The following is a 13188-nucleotide window of genomic DNA, read 5'->3' on the forward strand; positions in this document are numbered from 1 at the left end:
TATCTACACTCACGTATCTACTATGTGTACGCATGTGCGTGACTGAAGTTACAATAATGAGTATTATAACGTCACAGACGTGTCACATGCTGCTCAACAAGGCTACAAGTGAAAACATATACATATGTATACATATACGTGATGTGATGTACGTACTTGATGCTTAGAGCGTATATTTGGCATGAGTTTCTCGATAAGTAATCAATGTTGAGTGTAGATTCGGAGACTCAACGATATCACTGAGAACATACAAGTAACTCCAACAGTAATTCAAAATGTATACCGTCGTCACAACCATGCCAAGTCCAAATCTGGATTCTATGGGGTTCAGTTTCCAACTTGACTTGAAGCATCCTTGAAGCGGTCGAAATTTTTAGTCAACGCTTTGAGCGTTGGCTGACTCAAAGAATAACTCTTTCACTGTTGAATACATAGAAGTACAACAGCAATAGACAATACTTTGAAGTATTCATTCCTGATTTTCAACTTTACGAGAAAATCAGTAACGGGATCAAATAATATAACAATATTCGTACAATTGAACTAAAAGCAACAATATTGGTTCATACGTACATGAATTGTATTGCATATTTGAGTCAATATTTTAGTACATTAAAATTCACAGAAATAAAACTTATTTACAGATCTATTTTTATCAAGTTTACTGTAGCTACGCATGGAAGACAAATGGTTTTACATTAGGAAGTATTGTGTTACTGTATTTTGCAAGTTATGACATTTGAAAACACACAATGGTAATAATTAATCTTTCTCTCGCTCATTATGTACGAAGATTGTTTCAATAAGGCACTCACTATCAGATTATTGTACAGAGTAATCTCTATTACAGCAGTCTATTGAAGTTCAATTCGTTCATCATTATTGAGTCGATCAACTCTCCAATTGATTTGTGATCTATCAATTATTTGTTTATCTTCTTCAATTTCAAATATCATTCTCCTTTCGATGCTGTAGAACGGCCTTCCATATCCTCAGCTCGATACCGCCCCTGTTTCATAAAGTCCAAGAATAATTTAGCAAACAAATATTTGAATAAGAATTTGAAAATATATAATTCACCTCAAGTTTAGCCTGCGGAGATCTTCTCTGCTAACGTGGAACAAAACATCTTCCAAGGTATATTCTTCATAGAGAAACTATCAAATCAATTATTTAGAAAAAATGAGACATACATTCATAAGCAACCGAGTCTAATTGTATGAAATGGTTAAACTCACCCTATCTACAGATGACGCATCTACGCCAAGACCTTGCAACCATTCTGTTAGTCGAGTGTCAGTGGAATCTACATTGTGATCAGTAACGCTGATCTGCGGTAAAAATGCTGGATGAGGAGATACAGCTTCTCCACCGGATGTTGTTGAATTGTAGCTGCAGAATCGATTGATGATTCAGTAGCATAATCACAGATATTTTATCATCACAGGTAAATTTAAAAATATGTTTGCACATACCCTGATTCTTGTCTGTGAGTTCTTCTGCTAATTGAGTCACATAACTGAGACAACGCTCCTAACTGTACTTTTTGATCTCCGATTGCCTGCTGTAACATAGTTTGATAGACTTTCTGGCTATCCAGTAGCTCCTGCATTAGTTTCATGTTTTCAGTCTTTAGAGCTCCCATCTGATCCTGATATTCTCGCCAATATTTATTGTCGAGGGAGTCGTGAGTTTTATGTGATTTAACAGAATTAACTGTCGATACACCTGATGTCGAACCTTCTTCCGGACCATCGACACCTGATTGACCTCGCTCGTGACCCAGCAAATTTGCACCAAGTTCTGAGGGATAGAAAATCAAGGAACTTGTAAGTCAAGCAGCCAACTAAAGTTGATAGAAAACGACATATTCATGAAAATAATTTAAGATTCCCGCGAATATTTTTTATGCTAATTTAATACCCAGCTTATAAGTTTCAACCATCCTGAATTGTATCTAACACTAGGACTATTCACTTTGTCGGATTGTAACTACACAAAAGTACCCTGTAAACTGGGAAGCAATATTAGGTGAAGTTCATAATTGTGGTAAATTTTTTTTCAGCAATATTTTTAGAGTTGACATGTTAATATACTGAATGCAAACATGTGATGTTAAACATGCGGCATATGTTACATTTACGGCAAACACGTGTGTCTGTACGTACATATGATTTCATAAGTGTGCTTGGTATACTCAACCCAACTTGCTTAAGCAGAGCCAAATTAGCTCGAGCGTGGTAAATACCGCTATTTTTATATTAAATGTGATGAAAGATGAGCATCATGTGAATACCAAGATGCAATGGATTATGAACAAACATCTTATGATTTATAATTTCATACAAATATCTGATCTCAGAAAACTCACAGATAATTCATACAATATTTGAAAATATTTGAGTTTAAACTCACCAGGAGATAGAACAGTAATAGCAGCCTGAACAGCGTTCCTGACTAGATTATCTAGAGCAAACATCCAATGTGGTTTAATGCTGTGGAGTCTGAGAACCTCGTTAACAGCAGTTTGAAACAGGTAAAGAGCCAAATGGAGTTGATTGATGGCAGTTGAATCAAAGTCTAAATCTTCTTTCAATGTCCGAATCGCTGAAGTGAGGACGCTTTGATTTGGTTCAGAGATATAATCTCTGAGACCGCGCATCAGTAGTTCTAAATGATTCTGGAATAAAATCATGTAAATAGGCGCACACTTATGGTTTTCCTTCAGCTCTTGAAGTGTAGCTTCATAAGTGTATAAGTATGAAAATAAACTTTACCATATGCAAAACGGTCTGACCAACGTCTTGATATATACTGCTTATCCAAACTTGACATATTTTTGCTTCATCTTGACTCAAAACCCTAGTTAAAGTCATACGGCGCTGACTATCTTTTTTCAATAAATAAAAGCCTTCCTGTTCTTCGCCTACTTTATGCCCAGGCTGACCTGGAAAGTTATAAAATTTTTATACGTCAATCGTTCTGCTAGTTTTTAATTATTTTTTATGTCATGAATCGTATCAACAGATCTTACCAGTTAGCTCTACTTCAGGTGACAGTAGCCCACCTGAGGAACTTCTTCTGGTCATAGTAGGTCCTGTGGTGTCAGATTCGCTAGCTTCTATTGATGGAGTGCTTCCGATTGTACTAATTAAAAACAAAAGTGTTAGTTGACATTTACAATTACTCAAGGTTTAAAATGTAGAATAGAAATGCTATTTAATCGCCTTCATCGAATAACACTCGGAGCGTACTTGACAGATTTTCACGTTACAAATATTAGATGGATGAAAGCAATGAATCTGATTATTTAAAGCACACAATCCATATATAATGTTGGAGTATAACTTTTATAGCTAACAATTTTGAGACAACTAATTGTACGCTTAGATATATTAGTCTGTTAAAACCTACAAAATTACGGAATCAAAATATACGTGGTTAAGAAGTATAAATTTAATTAGCTGTTCGTTGAGCAGAAAATGATTTTTGCTTGCAAACGTATCAATGATCGCAGCCGTGCTTATGCTGCACTGAAAATATTTTTCGGAAAATAACATTGTGTTTCACGATACTACCATACCTGTTGAAAGAAAGAGCAGTTGGCATGCTGATAGGAGAGAGAAGATGGGCCGGACTGCGCTCCCTCAAAGGGCTTGATTTAGTTAACCCTCCGCTAAGATCACAATTTAAATTGTTAAAAATTCTGATAGTAATAAACTAGTTTCTTTTATTGCTTGGTGTATCTTGTAAGGAACCCCCCAGGTGTATCTCTGAAAATTTATTCATTTTAATAATATACAAATGGCAAGGGGGGTCCTTGTTAGTAACTATTTCTAAAATCTCACAAATGACAACGAAGTTCAAGATAGTCAAATTATATACATTCAACTATTGAGTATTAATTGGATTATTTGATTAAATTTAATACTGGTAGTTTAATTTGTGAAATGAAGAAAAAGGTACCATCTATATTTAAAACTCCAACTCTCCATGTCCACAATAGGATAGAATTTCATAATCATTTTCATTTTTATTCGATCTTTTTTGAAATCGGAGTACCGCATATTTAATTCGATTACGTAAAATCTTCTTGAGAAGATCGTGTTAAAGCACCAAAAACTCAATGCACTATATTGCGAATACACGTAATGCACATGCCTTGGATGCTTTGTGATATACTACTGCTCTCATTGTGTCTATCAACGCTATATATCTTAAAACTAATCTGCATCCTGCCTTCCTGACCACACATCCCAGCATTGATTGAAATTAAAAGAATAATATACGTTCTACTGACCATACAAGGTTGATGTTATTTTGTAAAAAGTCATCTCAAGTCCATAACATTTTTATAATATTTATAAAATACAGTTACGTTGCTGGGGCACTATTACGATTGGACTTGATTTGCATGAAAGTCAACAGTTGTATTAGAAAAACTTTGTTTCAAATTTTTTGGTCAACTGCATTTTATTTTTTTATCAAACTAAAGGCCGCGAAAAATTCATTCCATATCACGATTTATAGTTTATTGTGATTTTGAATCACTGCCAGAAGACAAAACAGAGCATGAGACAAATGCAACAGCACAATACTCCTGAAGTAATAGCAGTTGTTGTATATCGTTTGCTGCAGTTATGATTTGTTTACAGTAATGACGTACAGTCTTAAACTTACGTATCATCAGAATGAGAAGACTGGATTGGTGGCGTAGTGACAATGTGGTTATTATTTGTTTTGTCAAATTTCCCCAATCGTTCAAGCCTCTCTGCTGGTACAGATATACTTCGGCTGAAATCTGGGGGTGCTGGTAATCGCGTACTTTTCTTTTTTCTGCAATGATATATCAGTCACGACTACACGTCTGAAACCACCAAAATCGAGGAATAAAAACTGATGAATAACAAGGGCGAACTCACTCAGTCAAAAAAGGATCATCGAGAAGTTTAGCAGCTGTTGCTCGGATGTCCGGATTTGGTTCAAAACACCGTAATATAAAGCTTTTAGCTCGCTCCGATAATTCTGATGGTATTTCAGGATGTATTTTATAAAATCCCACCTGTTGGCATGAGACTGTTATGATTATCCAGAATTAGGAATTGAAAAAAAGTGTTATTAATTTTTACCTTAAATACAGCAGCTTGTGGTGAACCCAGCTCAATAAACGGTGGTTTGCCAGTTGCCATTTCTACTATTGTACAACCAAGGGACCAAATGTCAGCCTAGAAATGCACAAAATTATGTTGTTGCTATACGGTGGCATTTTCTTTGTTAAGAAAAATCAAATATTCGACACAGAACGAAGCAGATATGAGTGCAAATCCAGATCTTTATTTGATTGTAGAAGTCATTTGATTCGCACACGGTTTGAATATGTATGTACAATGTATGTGTGAACTGTTTATGATTTGGGATTATTTTTTTACATAAGTTATGGGTTCACTAGTAATAAGCAGTACTACAGGAATGTTTTCAGTAGTTACGACATTTGTATTATAATGATTCACTCTACGACTATACAAGTGGAACCAGTGGCACGACTGGCTATCTCTGAAATGCTTTATACTTGTAGCTTTTGTCTTGTAATCCGTTAATTTTGCTGACTGGCAAAAGTCTACAAAGGAATATTTGATATGCAGCAAAATTTTGTGCTTATAGCAAACTGTGTTGTTAATGCTTGAATATGACGGAGTAGCAATTGTGAAATAAAATACGAACCGGAGCACCGTAGCCACGCTGTCCTTTGTCTATGACTTCTGGTGCCATGTATTGTAAGGTCCCTGTGAATGTTTCGGTGCTCGGGCAAAGCCCTGCCAGTCGCTTAGATGTACCAAAATCAGAAATTTTTACCACACCACTATATGTATTGACCAAAACATTGTCGCCTGAATTAAAAAAAGGATTATCAATTTCAATAGATGCTAAATGAACAGAGATTTTTAGAATAATAATACACATGTTTATTTGCGACTGTATTATGTTTTATTATACCTTTGATATCTCGATGAACAATTTTCTGATCATGCAAGTATTTGAGCCCTTCCAAAATTTGTTTTGTGTAGAATGATATAGTTGATTCGTTCTCTTTCAGGGGACCCCATTTGGATCTGAGCAATGCTGATAAGCTACCTGAAATGGAATACATCTCGAATAACTGGGAATGTCTTACAAAATATTTCAAGATATAATGAAGATCACGAGAATTTAAAACTGTATAATTAATTGATCCGTACCTCCAGGGACTTGTTCCATAAAAATTTTGAAAAACCCATCTTCGCTGACAGATCCTAGGTACTGAACAATGTTTCTATGCCTTAGTTGACTATGCAATTTGATTTCTTCGTGTAAGGGTTGTACATCACCAAGATTTCTTTCTGGAATTTCTTTTACCGCTATTCTGACTTGTGTGTTTAAATCACGAGCTGCATATACAACACCGTATGTACCTTTTCCAAGGATAGTACGTTTGTTTTGATCATCCAGTTCATATTCAAACTAAAAGAAATTAACAGATTAGTTCGAATATCAAACTAAAATTGATGTGCCAGTAAAGTGATGAAAGATCATACCTTCATTTGGTCGTCAGTTAAGTATGCATCTAAATCTGCGACCATACCCTCTTGATCTCTTGTCATTTCTAGAATTAGATCATAAAATCGCTGTCTGCACTGAACGGAAGGTAAATACATTTGAAAATCGTCAGAGTTTTGGTGTACGTATAAGAATAGACAGCGTTCATCTCTTTTGTACAGACTGACACTGCGAATCATATTTGCAGTAAAGAGCCAGTCATGAACTTGTTTACAGTTGTCCTTTAGGCTGTCCAAACATAAGTTCCAAATCTGTATTGATTTTTCCTCAGCCCCAAGGTTGACATTTACATAGCTTGGCATTAGAATTTTTGTTGGCTCCAATACAAGCAGCTAATGAATAATAATGACAAAGAATAATTAATCGGTTATATCTTTCCTCAGTTGAAATCTAAATTGGCTCAAAAACTCACTGGAAAACGTATACTATCGCCAACTTCGGATTTAGTAGCTTCCACAAAGTAATCGATCCAGAAACCAAAAACTTGTTCTTCTGGCGAAGCCTCAACTTCCAAATTCTTCTTTCGGAATCTGTCGATAAGCGATATATTTCCTATCGTTGATTTTAGATACCTAACATTCAGAATAAGGAATTCAACAGTATTAATTTGGATTATTGTGGTCACTAAGCCAGTACTATAGGTAGATGAATTTAAACGTAAACTCACCAGTTAGGTGGTTTCAATTTGAACATACATTCAGCTGCTTGAATAGCCTTGGAATAATCCTCGGCCAGGACACTGATTTCAAAAAAAGTAGCAACGTCCCAGTAATCTTTTAGGCTGGATAAACTTCCTTTTTTACCAATCAAGTTATTCAATACCATTCCAATGTGTTGCAGTTCCTCGCTTTTGGAAAACTCATTCCCGGCTATTACCAAAAGTGTTGCAAGATTGATACCAGCATATTCGTTTGGTTGTACCTAGAGAAATATTCAAGAATTATCCAATGGGAACTCATTTTGGAAATATTTCTAAGTATTTAATAATGTTTGCTGATTAATTACCTCAAACCCTTTTCTGTACCAGCGAATAGCATTCTTCAAACTCTCCTGGTCCATGTGTCTACTTTCAACAAATTTGTCCTTGTAAATTCGTCCACATAAACACACCATGTCAGGCACATGATTTTCTTTCTTTTCCAATGCTTTTTCGATGACTTTTAAAGCTTTCTCCCTGTCCCCTTCTTTGTTTCTTCGATTGAGCGCGAATGCATATAGATAGCGGATAGCTGGTGTATTGATAGAATTTTTGTGATTTGGTACTGTTCGTAAATCATCCACAAGTTGCACCATAGCGTCATAATCCTGAAATATTTAAAAATTGTAGGTACTGCGAAATTATTAGGTGAGAAACTATTAATTCGAAATGTTCTCGCACCTGTATTTCTCTATAGGATATTAGAACATTCAGCACAACTTCACCCGACAAAACATTTGGGTCATCTAATCGTTTTCTCATATTATTTAATACCCTGGATAGTTCAGCGCCTGAATATGTTTCACGTGCCTTGCGCAAATCTGCCAGGAACTTTTCCTTCATGTGGGCTCTGTAAATATTATAACCATGGAATTAAACAAACTAATTTAGATTTATTTGAAATCAAGCTTCCAATACTAGACGAATGCAAATCCCTACTATAATAAATACATTAGCAGAAATTCAATCCACGGGTAGACAAGAGGATATAATGATTTTACTTAATATGTTTTGCTGTCTTATATCAGATCGTTTACTCTTTGGCACAAACCTTACAAAATCAGTCAATGATTCTGCCGATCAAACCAAAACTCATATGTATTCTACAGTAATACCATGAACATAAGGTATATAACAACAATAACTACTATTTTACCTGTTGACTTCTCATTTATAGGTGATCTTTGTTGCAGCAGAACAAGTGTGAGAAATATAAGAGTCAAATTGATCAAACTTTGAATAATTCATACCTCTCAATAAAATATTAAGACCAGTCAAAGATGACTCAGTATTTATTTCAATTCACTCACTTGGATTGGACTTCGACATCCTGGAAGAGCTTTTTGAGTTTAAGTGTTAAATGTTGCTTTGGATCTATCACTTCTTCTCCAGTTAACCTGCTGGCGGCTGGGCTAGTAGCTACGCATGAGCCGCATTCCACAACTCGATATGTTACAAATGTGTAACTACCACATGACAACTAAAATAAAAAAATAAGTCGATATTAAATAACGGCTGCGTGTAGGAATAATTCGTTCCATCCACATCTACTGCTCAAAAAAAAGGATGGGTCACTCTAAAACGATTCAGCCATCTTCCGGTGTTTCATTATTTTGATAAATCGTATGTATTAAATAAAAAATTTAAAAAAAAATAAACTTTGTAGTATTAACACACTTAGGTTGCTTATTGTGGAATACTCGCAGAAGGCCAATTGCATATTAAGGTGACTATTAATAACATCATTAATTGGAACCATTGCTCGTGAGTTTATATTAGTCATAATGAGTATCCAAGGTCTTTTTATGTATTATTTGTTACTCTACTTCCTACACATAGTACATGAAAGACAATTAGATCTATATTTTTGATTTGATCAAAAATGATGAGGGTAAGAGTCAGTATCACTGACCACAAAGTGATTTCAGGAAATGTATTTAAAAAACAAATACTGGTATGAATAAATTGTGTCAAGGCTTATTACTGCAAAGTATTCAAAGTATTTACATTGTCGAAGTCAGTTGATGATAGAGAATTAAAAGTAAAATAATCCATTTTATTGAAAAACGCTCAGTTAATTCTATGAAGAAAAAGAACAAATAAAAAATCTCCACTCACCTTCAGTCTGATTGTTGCTTCTGTGTCCATATCATTGTGCAACAAAATGTTTTCTTTCATCCCGAAACTTTCTCTCACACCTAAGTGATAAAACAAAGCTGATTGTTGCAGCTGAATACTTAGGTCCACTACTGCAACATCTGCATTATAAAATGTATCCAATACGTTGGCTTCCCCAAAATCGAGTTTTTCAAACTGTGAAAAAGTACGTTTGGTTAATTATCAGTTTTGATAGTACTGATTGTGATAATTCGGTTACCTGTATATGGTGCATGTTCGCATTGACCAGATTACACGCTTGTCTAACTTCTTCGAGTGCTTTTTTACGTTGAGGAAGGTGCTGTGGCTGCTGTAAATCCAAAACACAAGCGACATCCATTCTAGGTCTCCCACATATTGTTGTATGCCCAGATACGTCGCTATGTGTACCAACGCTGTCTGTGCTGGAGATAGCATCAACAACGCTGGATTGCCCAACCATACCTAAAATGACAGAATAAAGATCTGAGAATTAAGAAGCACATTACCAGAATCACATTTAACAAATATCATTTATGCAAACAAATAGTAAGCAAATAGAAAATGGTTGAACTCGTTTTTTCCTCGTATCCTACGTTTAGCATGATGTGAATCAATCTGATGGATTCCATGATTGTGTGCATAAATTCACTCTCAGAATGATCTAACTCGAGTAGTTAACTAGACTCATGAAAATTAAAATTAGAATAGTTATTCATAATGAATGTGGTGTGTTCGAAATGATATTATTATCTTCTGTGTAAGCATTACTTAAATTCATCGTTTGTGGTTTGTGGCTTGCAGATACAAGCCACATACTATATCCTTTAGACGACCCACACCCACAATACTGAATTAATTACTTACTCAAGCATTATCATCAACAATTATCTTAATATGTAAACATTGCACAACAAGTATTATTAACATTCATCCCAGTATAATTATACATAAAAATATTATACAACTGTGACAACTGCGTCATATTACCATAATATAAAATCAAGAAATAGGATCCAGAGACCCCATAGCAGTCAATTCAAACAATAATACAGACGTCAATTCATCTAACAATAAAAAGGTATTCTAGATGAATTGAAATCGCAGACGAACAGATGGAATATTCACAATATACCTTCAGTTGAATATTGCAATGGAATGTTATATAGTTTTGACTAGTGTACCTTGTATGCAAGATAATGCAGTTATCTGATTATTTCTTGACATAGATTTTATTTCTTGACATACATTTGGTAGGTGGGATAAGCTTGGGATTTATTAGTCGTTTTACTTACTTATTTATGATAGGAAATGCGTTTAAAAACACAAAGTTGTTTTTTTGTTCTGGTTATTGTTTGTTCAAAGATTATTCGAGGGTTTGCGACCAAGGGTAGAACAGCAACGATGCATTATAGTTGGTTAGTAATAAATGCATGTGCGTCAACGTCAATTAAGTCTGTAAGCAAACGTGACTAGAATGTGTGGTACGTTATAATACGTTATTAACAATCATCTGACACTTCTTTACATTGAATATTTTCAGATAGAATTAGGAAAAGAAAAAGTTAATATTAGTGAATGAAGACAGGAATATTTGGTACTTGTTTACTTGTTGCGTAACATACCATCTATTAAACAATAATGTTATTGGTTAATGTTTCTTCTGTAATAACATTCTTATCAGGTGCTAATAATATAATTATAGTATTTATAAACGATGTGTTTACTTACTAGGAACTTCAATAACATCTCCGCAAGTTGAGGGCATTTTTCAATTGTTTTTCCCGAAGAATATTGTCACAGATCTTTATTGGTACTTCACAAACTTGTGTCAACTGCGTTAACCATACTGCAGAAAAATATTAAAACAAATATTATTCCAGTATATTTTCGATAAATAAGACAATAGTGCCCTGTGCTCCCCCTTACGTTACAATGTGTAGTAAATATAAACGACTCAGATAAATTTATACCGTCGTCTAACCGAATATATTAATAGAAAACTTCTGTAAGGTATATACATGCATGCATGCAATCAATTGTCACCACCACTAACTTGTAGGGATAAACTCAGGGCATCCGTACTTTGTGTTGTCAACTAAGTGATGAATTTTTATTTATTATTTATTCTTTAGTTTTCATCCAAGACTAATAGGTGAGGGTTAGAATTTAAGACGCTCTGAATTGTATTTTGAAGAAGTTTTGATGATGTAATCACAGCACGTATGTGAAATAACCACTCACAGATGCAACGCGTTTTTAATAAACGTATCACGATATTATAGCAATTGAATTCAATTAAATACCATTTACGGTGCACAGGACAGAAACCACCAACCATTTCTTCTAGAACTCTAGCAAAGCAAGCCCACGAGTCACCGAGAGACGTCAAGATATTGTACTATTCTTGGAGCAGTAGTTGTCGGCATTGAGTAACTATATTCCATAAGTGTCGGTCGAGCACAGCCTTTGTCGGTAATACTGGAATCTGCAGATCCACACGCAATTTACATATCACTAAAGTTGTAACTACACGTCTCAAGATTCTATTTAAGCATACTAATTTCTACAGACACTGCGGACTGAAAGTCTTTCAGGGGAAACTAAACCGTTTCCAGGGCCTATACATTGGTAATCAAACAAGATTACAATGGCGTGGTCAACAAATCTACTTATCTGTTTAAAGGAGGTCCACATTTTTGCACGATGAGAATATAATGCGAGCAGGACTATCTCGTCCTGGACGACACATTCAACAGCTAATTTTAGCTAATTTGTAGGCTAACAAATATTTCACCCAGCGGATGGGAGAACCGAATCCCTTATACAGAGATCATTCATAATTCCTTGAATTTCGCAGAATTAAAGTTCTTTTTCATAAATCAATAAATAACTCCGTTTATCAATAATCGCCCCAGAATTACTTTTTTGACCAGAAAATATGTGATTAGGAGTTTTCATTTTCACGTTATCAATGTGATTACTGTACGCTATCTACTGTAATTCATGAGCACGTTATCAGATTTTTTTGATAAATTATCCTGGTTCACGGTGCAACAATGAAGATTTTGTTTATCAATATATTTGTTAATAATTATTTTTAAATCGCAGTTCTTCCGTGCAAGTTAGAACTGCTACATTCTCAATAGTAGGCTATACTCTTTTCATTCGCTCCTGGTACAATTTTCTCACCTTCCGAAGCGACAAATTCTACTTGACAATGTTAAGATGAGAAACAATTTTACAAAAACGCCCGCTTCGAGTTGATAGGCACAGATCCTGGGGCTTAATTTCCCCAGTTAAAAAGGAATTGAAATTGTTGTCATTACAGAATGAATATATAAATGCAGATTTCTGTCTTTTTGTTAATCAGGATATTATAATACTTTGATGCTAATTAATTGCAACATTATAACATAGCAAATTTGCACTCCAACCTTCATATTCCCCTGATAACTGATAAACTTTATCCGTCTGAAGAATGTTTTTTTAACGGTTAAAAAAGAAAAAGACCGCATCCTTCGCATCATAATCGGTTTCGATACATTATTTCAATAGTATAGAATAGGAATTTATAACGCACACGAATCAGCTGCTTTGAGGAATCCCCTGAATCGTTTATTTTCTGATATCCTATTCATTTTTTTACATTCGTTCGCCGGAAGAAAGTCAAACCGGTCGATATTTGCCTGAACAGGAAGACTTTTGTCCAGCTGAAGACTAGGAATTTATGAAACGATAATAAACTTCAAAGGCTTTGA

General features: G+C 34.8%; 1 protein-coding gene across 5 annotated transcripts; it reads right to left on the minus strand.

Annotated features, from left to right (window-relative positions):
• Positions 1-558: 558 nt before the first annotated feature.
• Positions 559-11881, minus strand: LOC105692463 (mitogen-activated protein kinase kinase kinase 15). Of its 5 annotated transcripts, none has more exons than XM_012411684.3 (24): positions 11734-11881; positions 11159-11276; positions 9669-9892; positions 9410-9604; positions 8602-8771; positions 7973-8141; positions 7600-7899; positions 7262-7515; positions 7007-7166; positions 6573-6926; positions 6237-6498; positions 5995-6132; positions 5722-5888; positions 5130-5225; positions 4923-5062; positions 4681-4836; positions 3584-3676; positions 3035-3147; positions 2778-2947; positions 2416-2680; positions 1476-1803; positions 1239-1392; positions 1081-1157; positions 559-1009 (listed from the first exon to the last, which is right to left on the minus strand). In XM_012411684.3, exons 2-24 carry the CDS (start codon positions 11193-11195, stop codon positions 946-948), a joined length of 4086 nt encoding a protein of 1361 aa, XP_012267107.2. In that variant the 5' UTR covers positions 11196-11276; positions 11734-11881; the 3' UTR covers positions 559-945. The 5 variants fall into 5 exon arrangements, with proteins under 5 accessions (XP_012267107.2, XP_012267108.2, XP_012267106.2 ...); XM_012411685.3 differs by having other exon boundaries at positions 11513-11803; XM_012411683.3 differs by having other exon boundaries at positions 11484-11803.
• Positions 11882-13188: the final 1307 nt, after the last annotated feature.

Source organism: Athalia rosae, chromosome 1, assembly GCF_917208135.1.
Source record: "Athalia rosae chromosome 1, iyAthRosa1.1, whole genome shotgun sequence".
In the NCBI taxonomy this organism is placed as follows: Eukaryota; Metazoa; Arthropoda; class Insecta; order Hymenoptera; family Athaliidae; genus Athalia; species Athalia rosae.